General features: G+C 39.2%; 1 protein-coding gene across 4 annotated transcripts; it reads right to left on the bottom strand.

The window, feature by feature from the left end:
• Positions 1–1,124: 1,124 nt before the first annotated feature.
• Positions 1,125–17,305, bottom strand: pip5k1ba (phosphatidylinositol-4-phosphate 5-kinase, type I, beta a). 4 transcript variants are annotated; one of them, XM_056404383.1, is made up of 16 exons: positions 17,164–17,305; positions 13,431–13,476; positions 13,262–13,333; positions 12,350–12,480; positions 11,554–11,671; positions 11,277–11,429; positions 10,114–10,410; positions 7,945–8,129; positions 7,366–7,446; positions 6,546–6,594; positions 6,319–6,403; positions 6,083–6,223; positions 5,901–5,991; positions 4,264–4,360; positions 3,415–3,484; positions 1,125–2,247 (listed from the first exon to the last, which is right to left on the bottom strand). In XM_056404383.1, the coding sequence occupies exons 3-15, from the start codon at positions 13,331–13,333 to the stop codon at positions 3,446–3,448; spliced, it is 1,539 nt and encodes a 512-aa protein (XP_056260358.1). In that variant the 5' UTR covers positions 13,431–13,476; positions 17,164–17,305; the 3' UTR covers positions 1,125–2,247; positions 3,415–3,445. The 4 variants fall into 4 exon arrangements, with proteins under 4 accessions (XP_056260358.1, XP_056260356.1, XP_056260357.1 ...); XM_056404381.1 differs by lacking the exons at positions 13,431–13,476; positions 17,164–17,305 and having other exon boundaries at positions 13,262–13,424; XM_056404382.1 differs by lacking the exons at positions 3,415–3,484; positions 13,431–13,476; positions 17,164–17,305 and having other exon boundaries at positions 13,262–13,424.
• Positions 17,306–17,561: the final 256 nt, after the last annotated feature.

The following is a 17,561-nucleotide window of genomic DNA, read 5'->3' as shown; positions in this document are numbered from 1 at the left end:
ACACATTGAAAGGGACAGCAACAATAATTAACCACATGGTTTCACCTCTGCTGACATTTGTTCCATAGTTGGATACTATTCATGTAGTACCTATGTACATGGTATAAATGAATGCAACTGTGGGGCTATGATTTTAATTGTTGTCTGACTGGTTGAACCTGTTCAGGTTCAGACCCTGAGGCATGTCTGATGTTAGAAAACAGAAAAGCCCATCCAAAGCTGTTATAATGAAACTTGAGAGATGAATAAACACAGATTCAATCCTTACAACAGCCACTGAGTCATCTGATGAATTTAAATAAAAGCAGCCTGATTGTATAATATAGGCATTTAAAGAAGAAAAAAAAGCTTATCGTTAAATTGTAAATTCTCGACTAAAATGGCAGATACTTTAAAATTACATTGAAAACAGATGAGGAATGAGGAAAATGCACTTAGTTAATTTCCACCTCTGGCAGATGTTTACATCCAAGTCAGATTAACCTCAATCCTCTAAACGTGCGGTGTTGGCTCCACTCTCGCGCAGTAAAACAGCAGTGGGTGAACACTGACGCAGAACATCACTGCACAATAAAAATGACATCTGGTGAAATTAAGCAGTCAGATCCACATTTGATAAAACTGGATGGACAAAATACATTCATACGTACATATTGATATACCCCAGAAAGATGGTGCAATCACTCTGTAAACTCAGCTGTTGAAAAAGATTCATTTTATCTTCCTTTAACAGTATGAAGTAGTGGTCAGGCCCCTCAAGACAAAACTTACCATGACCATCTTCTGTTTGTGTGTATGTCTGTATCATTGCTGCGCCCCCTTGTGTCTAAATAAAATATGACAATGGATTCTTATTATTATTACAAATTCCCAAAATGGTAATAATTTCTTAATGGGTCCAATAATAATAGGTGCTGATAGAATGGCCCTTTTTTTTTTTTTTTTTACTTCAGTTATATATTTTACTAGGAAACTGTATAAATATACTGAATATTTTCCCATTGAAAATCATTTAAGTTGTAACTGTAATTTAATACTGTATAACCTGTTGTAATTTATTGTGTTATTGAGGTGTAGATAATAAAAATATTTATAGTTTTCAAGAAAGGATACAAGTATCAACGTAAGGGCATTAAATATTAGTTTATTTCACAGATACAAGTATTGCTATAATACAGTTGTAGACCTATAAATCACATCAAAGCACACATTTATACAATTTTTAAAGGCATGTGGACAAAAAAGAAAAGACAGCTGACGTAATGGTCATTATTTACCCGCAGGATTCAGAGTTTATAACAGTTTCATTAAATCCCAGTGGAGACAAAATGTACATTCTCTAGAGGAATGACACAAGAATACAAAAAAACAGAAAAGAAAACTGTTTAGAAAATATGTGATTATAGCATTTAATTAAGCATGAATCATTTTACATCCTGTAGTATGGCATCGTATTGCTATAGTACCTATGAGTAAATTATGTAATTATAACATGAAAACCTAGAAATGCTTTTTGTCATAGCAAACTGGGTCAGTATTTTTGTCATGGTGGCAGCAGATTCTTCATATTTGAATAATATTAAACTAATTACTGTGTATTGATAGATTGATAGATTGTTTTATGCAAATTGGGATTTTAAAAATCACTTTGACATAAGGTTTGCAAGGTTTGTATGGAATTTTTCATGCAGACACCTGAAACCAGAAACATCTCAATACACATCTCTGTATAAATATATGATTTGAAAATAACAGGAAAATGTTTTCTTCTGTAAGAGATTAAGAAGTAATAAGACAGTTTTTTTCCTCAGGGATCCAGCCGTTGAGAAATGTGAACATTTACACAGAAAATCAGACGTCCAAGAGCAGAGGACACACTGACACTCAGTTTGTTTGTTAGCAGCAAATAGTACAAGAACAGGAGAAGAGGCAGAATGATAGTGTTTTATATTAACACGGGGATTCAGTGATCCTAAACACACAGAAAAAACGCTATCTACGTGTTTTGACTGTTTCCACATCTGTTACTGACGGGATTTGGCACATTTAGTTTGACTTGCAAAGGAAAGTCAAAGTGGCACGGAGTGAGGCTCACTGTGGAGAGACTGACATCAACATGTTGCCGCCTGTAGTTTGTGTCACTTTTACACTGGTGTGAGGTCCTGATGTCTTGATGCAGTGGGACTGGGAGGTCAAAGGTCAGACGTACAGGTGGCTGGAGAGGACCCCATTGCTCACTTCACCTCACTAGAAGACAAAACAAAACAAAAAAAAAAGATATATTTTTTCCATTTAGGTAACAATAATTAAAACTTGAACAGTTACAAGGTATGGTGGTGGTGTCTGCACCCAGGGGCCCAGTGTCTCTTAATCCATCCATTCTGCATCATTATTTTTACATATTGGAAATTCCAATGAGTCAGTACAATCTTTACATAATTATAATGTTTAAATAATGCTTCAAACACACACACACACACGTTTTTTTGTGAGTCTGTGTAGAAATTAGTCATGCCCTGCATTTCATCGTTGTGTAATTTAAAGGCCCAGAACATTGTGTTTGCACAATTTAGCAGCAAAACCATTCAGACACTGTTATGATCCTTTAAATAACAATGAAATCAAGGGGTAAAGAAGACCACTGTACTTACAGTCCTGCCTTAATGTTTTTTTTTGTGGTTAAAGGTTAAAAACAGTGAGGATCATCTGTCTGAGCAAATGGGTAAAAATAAGTGTTAAGAAGACAAGTGGAGGCTGGCAGATAAATCCACTATATACTTTTTTTTTTTTTTTTTTACTGTCACCGTAGTTTATGAATCCCACTGTTTTCTGTCAGAGGCTTTGAGATTAGATTAACTCCGACGTCTGGAGGCTTCCCACAGAGTGGAAATGCTTAATGTGGGCTGAAGAACAGCTCTGTATAAGCCTGAATGAGGATTTTGTGCTTATGTAAGAGAAGTTCTGTAGAAAAGGGAACTCATGGAGGTTTCTCAGGCTGACACACATGTAAGCTGAGTCATACAGTATGGACGTCACAGGATGCCAGGGCGGCCTCTAGGAAACCAAGTGCCACTACCACCAAAGAAGAAAAGTTTCCTGAAGATGAGAGAAATTGCATGCTGGGAGAATGGCAAGCGTTAAGCAGGAAGATGTAATCATTTAATGGATAGTAATCTCTCTAGGGTCAGGGTTAAAGGCCAGATTGTTATGTTCATGTCTACATGTTTCTACAGTGGTTATGATGAGGCAAAACTCTGTCATCAGAAGGAAGCGTGTGTCATTTGTTGATGACACAATCCAGAGGTGAAGCTGACATCGCCCAGTGAAACAGTGTCTTGTCCACAAAAGAAGATCAATAATAAAAAAATAATAAAAAATCAGTAGAAGAGTTTATGGATGTCATTTGCTGCTTACAGTTTATGGATGCTTGGACAGAAACGACTGATCAACTCCAGCTGGGTCGCCTGGGTGAGTCTCTGTGATGCTGAAAATGCAGAGACACCCAGTGACCCCTGAGTTCATCTGGAATAATGTTCCCCAATACACCAGTGCAAAGTATTAGGGCCAATGAAACTGATCTGAGAATATGAAAATGTGTACAGTTACGAGAATTTAGTTAATTATTATGTAACAAGAAAACAAAAAGTAATATTACAAAATAGGCTTCACACTTTAGAAAAGGTTTAATATATATGTTGAGAAAAACCAATAATTAATAATTAATAATTATATTATATATATATATATATATATTATTACAATTAATAACCATTTGAGAACTGTAGAATAAGTAAACAGGTGAGGGCAGTCTGCATGCTCATGCGTCTAAATGAGGGATGTGGAGGATCTGATGTTATATTTGGGTGAAAAGTTTCACCAACAAATACCTCACAATCACTGTTTTAGGACGATACAAATGGAGATTGAGCTCCTCTAATTAGATTTCATTGCAGTTTTGGCAAAAATGATGATGACAATTATATTAATACTAAAATTATCTACAAACTAATGGTTAGCAGAGTTCTGGTCAGTAGGATTGTAAAGAATAAGGCTGGTGATGTTCTATATTTTTCTTGGAGCTGAGAGACACAGACAAAGTAGGAAGGACAATATTAAAAGTCGGACTTTGTTTCTTCGTCATTGTTCTTTGACTGGTTGGGATTTGTTGACAGTGAAATGAATATAGGATAATACCAGCCTCATCCTTTAAGACCTTGTTACAGAATTTTTTTGCAGATTGTATCGGTATGAAAAACTTCATACCAAGTAGACGTCCAGTTCAGACTCTGATTGGCTTCTGCTGAGGGACGGCAGAGGATCGTCCAGAGCGATTGTTGAACTTGAGGCTCGTCGGTCCTCACTGTAACATAAAAATACTAGTGAATATAAAATATACTAGTAAATAGTACTGATGTATATTTGAACATTATGCTTGTAGCTCAAATTTTGATGATATTCATAATTGTCTTTTACTCACAAATTCAACACAACCTCCAAACTTAACCTGTTTCTCCAAAATGACTCATTTCCTACTGTATGACAAAAAAAGGATTCACATGCCGATTGTTTTTTTATTTGCCTATGGATAAGGTGTGGTTAATTTATAAAAACAAGGTTAACAGTTGGTTGGAGACGGTTGCTAACAGCAGTCTCCAGGTTCATGGTCAGACTATCCACCCCGACCTCCTCTCTGAGAGGATCTACGACACTATGACGTAACAGTCACACTACTTCCCCCTTTGCTTCTGAGGGACGCACAATTACACAGCCAAAGAAGTCACTTCTCAGGAAAACGTAAACACAGGTTAATGTAATAATGTTTAAGGGTTTGCACAAACTGCTGCAACATTAGTCACCTCGACTCTACTGTATGTCGAGCACGAAGCTAAACCTCAGTTTCAAAATACCGGTTTTTCTAAATTCTGCACAAAAGAAAAATGGGACTCCTCAAACTTGTTGCATTTTCGTTCTGTTGATCAATCTGTCCACCACTTCTGTCCAGACTGTAATATCTTAACAACAAGTCCCTGTGTCCCCGCTCATGTTTTCTCTTTTGAGTTTTGAAGTATTTCCTGTTTTATTTTTGTGTCACTTACCTTTTCCTCTCGTTTCAGATCCCCACTTCCTGCCTTTGTGTTTCCCACCTCTGGGATTGTCTGCCCCGCCCCTCATTTATTGCACCTGTGTCTCATTGTCTCCCCCTCTCCTAGTGTATTTAGGCCCAATCCCAATGTCCACCCTCACAGACCGACAGACTTTGAGGTGCCTTCCTGCTAAGTCCATGAGGGCTGTCCCACTGTTAAACCGTCAAGTCCGCTATGATTGTGTCTTATGCAACATTTTTTTTTTTTTTTTACAAAGGGAGGAAATACAAAATGTAACATCAAAAGCCCCAAGCCCACTATTGTGCGCACAATGTTTTGGTGTTGTCGTAGCAACATGGGTGCAGTCCCATTCCTATTTTTATTTTTTTTTTACCTTTTTGAACCCTTACACTTCTCACACTCAGTCACTTAGCAGGTGACGTCCATTACGACTACGAGGGTTCAGGGCTCAGTCTCTGCGCTCCTCTCCCTCTGAGCTAGTTCGTCTTCATTCTCCATGACAAGCGTTTCAGCCTTTCCAAGTGTTGCAAGTAAAGATCTTGAGTATTTTGAAACCATGTTTTTGACTTGTGCATTCGTATCCTTGCCTTGTGGTCACCAGTTTTATCAACAACCTTCCCTTTAGGCTTTATGTTTCATGCTGTTAAACACATTGCTGAACTTTTATCTGAAATCACCACTGAGCTGCGAGCACGGCTGCTTCTGTGCATGTGAAGTTATCAAACTGTTATGAAGTCCAGATAAGCTCACTTAAAGATACTTGGCTTAGATCTGAGAGCTGTACACATACACTACCTGTTTTCAAGGTCCTCGTCGTCATTTCGGGTTGACTCAAAAGAAACAGCAGTCCTCGGAAGAAGATCTGGTTGTTTGGAGGAACTATAAACTGTTGGAACAAGCAGTTCATCGATCAGTGAATCAAAGCCTCTCCTAAAAAAAAAAAAAAAAAAGTTTGCTAAAATGTAATTTTAGCTTACAGTTTCCATCCAGGTTGTCCATGCTCTGGGCCTTCTTCTCCTCCTTCTTCTCCTCCTTCTGTGGGGACAGAAACTCCTGAGAGGCTGACTTTACTGCGTGGAGGGAACTCCTCTTCCTCCTTGAAGATGCTCCTCTTAAAGCTGAGAGACAGAGAAGGAGAGCATTAAAGGAAAAACTTGAACCGATCTGTATAGAGAATACAGGACGCAGGAGTTATGTTGGTGGAAGAGCTTACGGTGACTCTTTTTAAACACAGTCGATTCCATGAATTTCAGAAACCTGTCTGCATAAAAACTGGGCCTGTGAACCGACACCGTGTCCTGAAAAACAAAGAAAGCTCTTAGATATACACACACACACACACACACACACGCACACACACACACGCGAACACAAAGAGATACATACAGTATTGATGTAGCTATATAAAGGTGCACGTACAGAGGAAGTGAAGTTACATACCCCATCATGCACTAGAGCTTTCCAAGAGTGCTCCACTTTCTTAATGAACCTGCAAATGTACAATGTAAAATGGCAGTAATCATAAATACAGTATACTGTATGACTATGGAGTCGTGCGGGACAGACTCTATTGATATATTATGTCAACAGAATCTGGTGTGGGCCAACAGAATAATTCTAGACATTTTTTTCAGTGTTAAAATACATTTAAAAAAATAAAACTTAATTGATCATGAAATGGTAAATAGTAAACGCTGCACCCGGAGGAGAAAAAACCATGTGAGATAGAATATGACAGGCAGACACATGAGTAAATGTAATAATAAAAAGTGAAAATTAAAAGCTTTTTTCAAATAAAATTTTTAATTCATTTTAGAAATTTTAATTTATCATTCATCATTCAAAGAAAGAAGAAAGATACTAAATCAATGAAAACAAAGTAGATTCACATTTTTTCAAATGAAAATTTTAAAATACAGTCTATCTGTTTTTTAACTGATTATAATTAAGCATTCAGAGATGAGACCAAACACTAAATGACCTACAGCCTCCGCACTGCTGCGTCTCTGGCGAAACATGAATGTGAGTAAACAGATTAAGGCTGTGTTCAAAGTCACTCACATACTCACTATATACTCCTCTGCGCTGTCTGAACGTATAATGACAATACATTATCATACCCTATGTAGTGGACACGTAGTATCCCACAATGCATTGTGAGAAGTAGTGTACACTGCTCATTAACTAAGCAACATATACCATCATGCATTGTGCTTGTGCTGAAAGAAGGGGGGGTGGGTGGGTTGTACTGCGAGCTCACCTGTACGACTGAAGGATGTCGATGATCCCTAAAAAGATGAGCAGGTTCTCATCTTTATGTTTGGCAGGAATTCCACCAAATCTGAAAAGGAAAAAAAAGTTTCAATGGATTTTTACAGTTTTTAATAAAAGAGTTCTCGACTTTATGATTTCCTACAGTTTGGTAAAACTTTTAAACTTGTTAAAGTTTGAAGCTCTTGCCAAAGCGACAGCATCACTACAATCGTTCCCATATTTGATTATTGTCATTTGGACCAGATCAAGTTTTTGTGCAAAATTTCATATGGGAAAGAAATTTGTGTAAGAAAACAGAAGAAAACACAGAAGAAGAGAAAAGAAAGAAAAGAAGAGAAAAGAGCAGAGTAGACAGATAAGAGAAACACTGACGGACCTCATACACACTTTAACTGTAAAGAAATGTGAGAGTTGTTTTAATATAATAAAGGCAACACCTGCACACTGAATAAAACATGACTGACTGACTCATATGAAATCAAGCTGAAAAAAACTGTATTTGTTGATATTAGAAGTGGTACAAGCACCGCACAGATAGGTAGTGTTCACAAAGAGGTTTCCTCACGTGTCGTCATCGGCCACAGGTTCGGGGTCCTTCACGGACCCTTGGATGGACTCGAGGGCGGTGGAGTAGAGGACCTTCTGTCCCTTCCTGCTGTCACATCGGCTTCCTCTGCTCAAAGGCTTCCGGTCCAAAACATGAATCCCCAGGAGAAGACTGTAGTCCATGATCTTAAAGCTCTCTAAGACCTGATCAGAGGCAGAAACTGAATGTGATCAACCAAAATGAGAGGCAATTAAACTGAAAGATCAATTTGAAAAAGGCAGGGATGTTCAAGTATTACACGGGAAGACAAGGATGAATCCTCATCTGGAGGCTAAAGTTGTAAAACTGCTGACAACACTGTTACAGTTTAGAGGCTTTCCTCCATATACGGAGGAAAAATGCAGCTTTTATTTTGAGCGACAAATCAGTGTATATGTGCTACAATCTGGCCTTCAGAAGATGTCCTCTAAAGGATCCTGTCCCTAAATTGTGACACAGCTTTGCAACCATGACCTTTGACCTCCATGTAATACAGTGCAAGACAAAAGAGAATTTTCCCCGTGGGGTTTCTAACAGTCATTATTTTGGGGGTAAGATCATCATCTTCTAGGCATTTGTGCAAACTAATAATCAGTATCTGCTTAATGCAATAAAACAAGACATTTAAAGGGTAAAATAATCAACCTCTCCGACATCAAAACTGCTTCCAGTTAAAGGGACTAAACGTGGATCTACAAACCAAAAGTACAGTACAATCCCTGTGACCAAGCTCTGATATCCTGAAGTAGCTGCTGTAAACAAAGAGGCCTTTACTTTCCACTGTGTTACATAACACACTTACGGAGGTCGCATACCGAGCCCCGATAAGAGCACATTACGCACAGACAGGCCAGTTTGTGCCGCAGAGTCCAGCTGCTCAGCCTGATTACACGAAGTCAGGTGCTTCGCTTCGCTGGGGGTTAATCCTCCATCAAGTGGCCACTATTGTTTCACATTAATGAAATAACAGGCAGCCACTAATGAGGTCATCATAACAGCTAAAGCCCGAACGAAGGGGGCTTGTCATGGTTGCATAATGTTATCCAAGGGGTGGAGCTGTGCAGGGAATTCAGTTCAGGCTGTGACGAGGAAAGATTTAAACCCACTGTGAGTGGTCTTAGTGCTAAAACGATAAGTTCAATATTTAATCGGACAAACAACAATTTTGATTAGCGATTTAGATAAAAGATAAAAAAAAAAAAAGAAGAAAAATCCAAACATTCTCTGGTTCCAATGTCTTAAATGTGAGTTTTTCTCTGTTTTATATCATTGAAATGATCTTAACCAGCTGCTAGCTGTAGCTTCATATTTAGTGTACAGACCTGAGAGGGGTGATGATCTTCTCATTTAACTGCTGGCAAGAATTGTTTCACATTATGAGAAAGTGTATTTCATTTAATTCCAGCGCTCTAAACCCTTTCAATCTTAGTAAGAGAATCTTTTCTTTAGTACTACCCTCAGGACAAAGTCCACATATTTAGTTTCTAATAACACTCTAAGAAATCATCCAGATCATCAGCCATGAGGCTGTGTTGTTTATTTTATCTACTTGGTCGTGTTTAAGTCGTTGTCAGTGTCGACATTTTTCATATATCTGCTAGGATTTTGCTTGTGAAATAAATAAGGTCAGAATGATAAAATCTTCTTTCCAGCAATCATAAATCTGTAATTCTGCTTAAATGTTAAAATCCCTACACTGTTTTTGCTTAGTACAGTGGTTCCCAAGCTGTGGGGCTGTGGGCCGTTGGTGGACTGTGAAGTTATTGCAAGTGGGCTGACAAACCATTTGCAAAACATATTATTATATATAAAATATATATACTGTACATAAATAATGTTTCTAATGTTTTATAATGAAATGATCTTAAAAAACATTAGAAATGTTTAAAAGCTCCTATGACTGTGATGAGCCACTGTGGAGACTGGAGCCTTCTACATGTTTCCTCTGCTTTCAGTTCAAGTGGTCAGAATTATTTAGGTTCCATATTGTTATCGGGTCAGATGCGGGCGGCCAACATCTCTGAGATTTTCAAGTGGGTTTGGAAACCACTGGCTTAGTAGAACAGGCATCCTGAGCTTCATATTACCCAGAATGCCAACATCATGGTCTGCTGTGTTAATAGATACAAGATCGTTCTGTGAACACACCCGACAGTCCCTCTGCAGAGTCTTCATCAGGGCGTTGTATCTGTCCAGGTCAAAGTGCAGGCCTTCGTGCATCTCCTGGAAGTCCAGGTCTTTGAATGTGGGCGAGGATTTGGCGCGCTCTTTGCGCGAGGCACGCCGTTTGTACGAGGAGCCCTTCAGGTCGTACTTGTAGTGCATCTTCATGGCTCGCGGCAGCACATTGTTCATCACCACCACGCGGATGGTGGCACCGCTGCACTGGATGCAGTAGAGACCGTAGAACTTGGGCAGCAACGTCCTCCGGTTTTGATTCAGATTCTACAACAAAGACAAATATTATTTAGAGTATAATGTTGAACAGAAACAGCTGAGTCTCAGAAACTTGTTATCAAGTTAAGAGAAACCTGAATTCTTTGCATACCTAACAGTGTTATTGACATGGTTTTTTAGATGTGTGTGTAGGTCCATGAAAAAGACTTCCAGAAAATGACTAAATCCAAGGCCTGACAAACCTTGAGACTGAAACTAAAAGAGATAACCCTGAGTACACCGCACATGTTATACATGTTCTCGGATGTATCACCACATCCTTATGTTTCTCAGCAGGTTGGACATGATGATGATGATTATCAGACTTCTGAGAAATACACTCAGAACCAACTGAGGAAAAAAACGTTTTTCACTGGATGTTTATCAAGATGCTGACTCTACTGACAGCAGAGCAAAAATCACAAGCAGCAATCAACATCGTATGAGAATGAAAGCTGAAAAAAAAATGTTATTTTCAAATATTACTACTGCTGTGGAGAAATGTTTTCCGAGTTAACCGTTATCTTGTTTTGTTATGCGCACGAGGACACACGAGGACAAACATGTGAGCAACGCGAGACTTATTCCTACTGCCAGTTTTCATACTGTTCAGCTGATTAACAATTGGCAACAGTAACACACAAAGAACATGGTAATGTGTCAACCAAGGCCCAGATGGAGGAAGACCACAAGCAAGTACAACAAGGATGTAAACTTCAGGTTACAGATGTTTAATACTGGATAAAAACATAACTTTGTTTGTTCACACAGGGCACCTTTAAGTCAAAAATGTCTCTTTTTGTTTAGCAGTTTGATAAACCTGGGCTTCGGTGTGCTTGTGAAAAGAGAGAGTTTGTGTCAGTGGAGCAGCTCACCATGTAGTAACCAGGCAGCAGCTTCTGCAGGAACTCCGCCTCTTTATGCTGCACCGTCTTAATGATGAACTCATCGTCACTGGTGAGGTAGAACCACGAACTGCTGGCGCCGGGGTTGGATAGCTCGATCAGAGGCTCGTTGCAAATGGAGTACTGAAATTCAGAACGATGTGATACTTTCAGTTTTGCAGTCAACTCGGTGGAAACTTCCACCACACTGAGCTGAATCAGGACGATGATATGAATGTGACTGTCTCTGAGAGTCCCCCACACTCACCAGATAGTCGTCTGGTTTGATGCCGAACAGCTCTCTGAAGTAGCGGAAGGCCAGCGGGGCGTACGTCTTCAGCCGGAAGTCTGGGTAGTGATGTGCTGGAGTCAGGTTGCTGCCCTCACTAGAGGATAAACAAAAGGTGTTATTGTTAGACAATAGCTGCCTGTTACTTTTTGACAGGGAAAGCAACAAAATCACAAATAACAAAATGAATGATGATGCTGGCTTACTGTCACACTGGCAGGGCTTGAATACGACAGGGCCGTTATCAGTTTTGTTTTTCCTACTATGACAAGTCATCATTTCTGCTGCGAAAAATGCCTACTGCTGCAATGTGTGGTTTTCTACTCAAGCAGAAATTTTCAGGTTGCACACTTCTTAAAGTGACTTCCCTATTTTTCTTGCACATGTATCCTGGCATACCTTTATCTTTTAGTACTAAAACTATGTTGAATATACACTTTATTTTACAGGTGCCATAGTTTTCTACTAATGTTGTATGGTTTTGTTAAGGTAAACTGTAGTTTTGGGTTGTGGCCATTAGGAAATATGTAATACATTTTGTGAAAGTGTGTACAGTTTGCTCTTCCATAAAAGACTGAGAAATTGCACACTTACTGCATATATATATATATATATATATAGTCTTTCAATCATTTGGGTATACAATAGACCAAGTACATGCATCATGAAACAAGGTGAAGTCAATGTAAGACATTAATGGATCACAAGCTCAGCTCTCTCAAACTGCATGAACCAAATGTCAAAAATAAAAAGGTGTATTTAAATGAGTGTGTACCTGGGCAGGAAGACGCTCTCCACCACAGAGAAGTCCTGCATGAGAACATCTCTGTCTGGTTTGGAGCTGAGGTTTCCCACAGCGTAACCGATGCCCAGCTGGATGGCTCCTCTCAGGATGGATGCTGTGGGCTAACAACACCGGGAAGAAGAAAGGAGGAGTTTGTTAAAGAAAGGAGAATTTGCTGAGACCTTATTTTTTCATCCATTGCCAATAGAAAGTCAGAATTTCAGTCTGTTTGATATTTTGGTCTATGAGTAAAGTTAGCATGCTGACATTAGCATTTAGCTCAAAGAATTGCTGTGCCTTGGAACAGCCTCACAGAGCTGCTAGCATAGCCGTAGGGGAGCGTGTCTATGTTCCCACAGCATTAACCCTAACCCTAATTTTCAACAATTCCTGTGAAAAAAAAGTTCTAAGAAATGTGGGAACATAGGGCTGACCCCAGCTGTAGACACTTCATCAAGCTTATCTCACATCTAACACAAACCAGACACACAAACCAAACAGCAAACAGGACCTTCATGGTGGAGGAAGTAAACACGCCTTTCATATAAAAGTATGTCTTCCTCATTTTTGGTTCTGGGTGTTAAAACTCAGACAACACAATGTACCTGAAAACTGATCCTTCATGCAGGCTTGTTAAATGTACGGTATTAGTATATGTGATTGCTGACACACTTGTCCAGACACATGAAACACCTTCATTTCTGACAGATAGACAAGGAAATCTAGTTTGTTTGTTTCTTACGTTCCTGGAAAACAACAGTGTTTTTTCCTGAAACAAAGGTAGGCTACAGCTGAAAGGTTTCATTCATAAAAATTATGATGTGACATGTGGGAGTCATCTGTCATCTGCATCTGTCTTCCAAAAACAGGATGGTTGAGGTTTGAAAATAAATGTCCACTTACCTTTTTATGATCCTTTGACATTTTAGAGGTTTTGGTTCCTTCTTCTACACTGTCGGTGGTTGCGGTTGACATCTTTTGGACAGAGAGAACTTGATTAGAGGGAAGCTCGGCCATACGTGAGTTCCTTTTTCCCCCACTCAATAATGAACAAGCAGACGCAGTGATTTACCTTGAATTGGTTTTTACCAAAACTGCATTTTTCAGGTACACTGCTCCTGTAGATGAGTAGAGGGAAGAGGAGTTACACAGTGTGTGGCATTTGCATGAATGTCAATGCAAAGTACGCGTGAGGTGGTGAAAAACTGCACAACTACGATCGATCACTCAAGTTGCTTTAGTGTCTCGGGACTTAAAGCGATCTCAAAAACCTCAAAAACTTCAGCAGTTTGTCTTTTTCCAAAACTCTGATATAACTCACAGACCTGTACAATGTGCAGACCTGTCTGTCTGAGGTGCTGCTAGGTTCTGAAGGACCACCAGTGTTTGCTCGAGTCTTTAACGCCAGAATCCTGCACAACAAAACCTTTGATCCCAATTAAGAGGGATTGGAAAAACCATTACGTACCAAATCCCCCTGTTTTATAACAGTACGCAGAGGAGACTCACTGCTCTCCCACATACATGTGTGGCCCTGCACTCCCTAAAAGGACACAGCGATGACCAAAACGGAAACAACAAATAGCTTACTTAGAAGTAGGTGTGGTGATTGGCTGATTGTGGTGTGGTGACAGAGCGTGATGTAGAAATGACTGTGGTACATTTGTTTAAAATGAAATCTTCATAGGAATTGTGTTGTGATTCAATCAGCATCATCTGTATTTTTACATTGTGTTAAATACATGCCATGAATCAAGCTGCTACAACGATGGGTTGTAATTTGCAGCATTTGTCACCTACAAAAAGTTTAGCAATCAGCACTCTGATAATACAAAGGCTCTACAGAGGCCAAAGCAGTGAACAAAATGCTGGTGGATTGCTGGTCCATAAAACTGCTAAATGTATTATGTTGATCAGACATATTGTATTGTTGTCCACAAAGGAACAGCATTGTTGAAACTATCAGGGATATGTTCAGTGGCGATTTTAGAGTCCGTTGGGGCCTTAGGCAAAAGATTCTCTCTAATCAGCGTTCATCAACATTATGTAATAAATAATGTGACAGCAACGAAAAATGTACAAAATCTAAGCATTTCTTATAATTCCAAATGTTTACATTGGTAGAATCTTCAAAATTTAAATATAAACAAGATAAAAAAAATTCTTTGAATATAGATATAAAGAACGTGAAAAACCATATAATTTTCAAAATATAGATTATAGAGAACCATAAAAACCTAAATAAATAACTAAATAACTTCAACATTGGCACATTGTAAATAGCCCACATTATAAGGCCAGTGATCATTAAGGGAGGTTTCCTAATGAGGGAAGTTGGAAATTTAGTGATTATATGTGCTGGCTCTACTGAAAATAGTTGGCAACACTGCTTCTGAGACGTTGTTGCAAATTAACCATTGGTTGTTTAAGGTGGAGGGAGCCACATTTTGACATCGCTGTGGAGTTAACTTTGTCAGCAGCCTATGGCTTCAAGCTGTCACCTGCCTCTCCTGTTCACAAGCTGTGCCCCTGGATTCTCTTAATTATTAGAGACTGTAAATGAAAAAAATATCTGGGGAATAAAAACATCTCTTAGTGTCTTGAGTAGAACCTGCAAAATCAAGCACAGATCCTACCAGACAAGCCCCTGTTTATTTTAAGCACTGCCTCAGGATGTGGTCTTGTGGTCTGACTCATGGAGAATGAAACTGTTCGTCAAGGATCTACCTTGCAGTTTGTTGGCATATTTGTATCAGAGGCGGCTCAAGAGATCAACAAACTTGCTAAAACTCGCTAAAGATTATTCCTTTTCAAGACTTAGTGATTAGCGGACTGAGTGGTGAATGGGGTTAGTTATATTTGCACAGTCTTCGACGGTTCATTTCAGGTTCCCTCTGCAGCGGTTTAGCGAAAACAGACTGAGTGACGTAACAGCACGACGTGGGTGAAAACATGTTAGATGAAGTATTTCTAATACACCAGTTTGTGTTCTGCACACTCAGAGAGATTAGATGCACGGCTTTCCATTCACAACAATGACAAAAATGAATTCTTAGTCTGCTGAACTGCTGATCAGTGAGAGGGACTCACTGAGGGACTGGAGGGTTTGACTGTCCAGTCACTATCTCCATTAACCTGAGGCCCACACACAGACTGAAGGTCTGTGTTCATACACACAGAATCCTACTTTAAATCATTACTTTTCAAATCTAATGACCAATTATTTTTCACAGCAATCATACAAATCTTTGTCTACATCAGAAAAGCAGAAGCTGTGTGTGGCCACTTTGGAAACAAAGATCATTGCCTCACTGATTAATACTTTGATACTTCACTATAGAAAGCATTGATTACAAAGTGTTTGATACAGTTACAAGGTCCTCTCAGGCATAGAATGCACTTCTGAGTTTTCTGCTCTTCAAATGACAGCTGTATATTCAGCTGTGCATGTATTACACAAGTAAGCTCTTTATTATATTTAGTTTAAAATGAAAGTGCAAACACAAGTTTAAAATGAAAACGAAAGATAAAAATAGTCATTTCTTTTTACATGCAGTACTTTTATTTAGAGCCTTCAGCCAGGATATTCTATGGCACAGCTCTTTAGCTTTCGGGCTAAATGCTAGTGTTGACATGCTAACATGCTCACAATGACACATGCTGATATGTTGATGTTCAGCAGGTAAAATGTTTTCCATGTTCACAATCATAGTTTAGCGTGTTGGCATGCTAACGTTCATCAGCACTACAGCTGAGGGGGATGGGGATGTCATTATAGTTTTGGAGATGTTTAGTCGTAAACCGAAGTAATAGATGAAATAAAATGTTGATCTGATGATGCAAGATGAAAAGTGAAGTTGTTACCATTTACAATTTATCCCAAGATGGGCATGAATATTTGTACCAAAGTTCATATCGATCCATCCAATAGTTGTTGAGACGTCCTGATAAGAAGTCAGGAGGTCAACAAACGACACAACATCTGAGGACCGGGAGTGTTTGTGCGAAATTTAGAGCTTTTGCTGGTGGTACAAGAGGAAAGGTTCGGGGATCATCAAAGAAATAACCGCTGTGAATATCTGTACCAAAGTGGAAAACCAAGTAAAAAACTGACTCTTTTTAGAAACTGCACTGTAGTCCTCCCTAAGTGGAAACCGCAGTCTTTTATTTTAATATAAACTTAAAATAGTAACACTGTCTATGATCGTAGACTAGAATAGATATTAGAAACACCTGTCAGTATAATGCAATACAAGTCAACAGCAACACAAACCTGCTAAACAGCTCTCTAAAACACTTTCAACACAAAGTGAACACGGAGTTTCAGTAAGATTCAGTGCAGGGCTGTTGTATTAGACTGCATTAGTTGGGTGTATTCCAACCTGACAGTATGTACTTGAGGCTCAGGTGAATAAACCTGCACACTCCCAAACGACATGCACAGTCCAGCTCCTCCTTTGCATACATGTAAACGATGAGAGCCCCATCCAGCTCACTGCCGACATTTTACTTTCTTTCTCTGACTGGTGAAGGGAAGTGCAGCTAATTTCCTCTTGTGATACCATCATCAGCTCTTCTTCCCCCTGAGCGACACACACACACACACACACACAAAAACGGCCTAGAGGCTTCGTGACAGCACTATTATTCCTCACTACATGAGATAAACAACGACAAACCTGTAGCTGAGAGCAACTGATGCACAAACACAAATAAAACTTGGCTCCATCCTCCCTGAATAACAAAGTTGAGTGGAAGAACAACATAGTTTATTGAACAGGCATGGACCCTGTCTGCCCTCTTACCTGAAGAGACATGGTCGTATGCAGATGGCGGTGAATGGAGGTCAGTGAAGCACCGATGACAGGCAGACGCTGTGCGGTATGAACTCTCTGGCAGACTGACTGAATGTGGTGAGATGAGATGAAGTGCTGCAGCGACTGTAGAGCATCCTCACCACTTCCTCCCTCTCTCTCTCTCTCTCTCTCTCTCTCTGTCTCTCTCTCTCTCCGCCTACCTGTTGTATTATTCCACAGACCCATGAATCAGACTGAGTTGTAGTTGTTTGTATTGCAAAGTTTTTATGGTTTACTTTTTATAGAGTTATTTTCATTGAACTTTCATTTTGTTTTGTTGTTTTATTTTCATGTCTTTATGTGGAGATTTATCATTAAGATGATGATGATGACTATAATGTAAAGCA

This window comes from Seriola aureovittata, chromosome 18 (genome assembly GCF_021018895.1).
Source record: "Seriola aureovittata isolate HTS-2021-v1 ecotype China chromosome 18, ASM2101889v1, whole genome shotgun sequence".
NCBI lineage: Eukaryota > Metazoa > Chordata > Actinopteri > Carangiformes > Carangidae > Seriola > Seriola aureovittata.
This window is presented reverse-complemented; position numbering and strand designations above follow the sequence as displayed.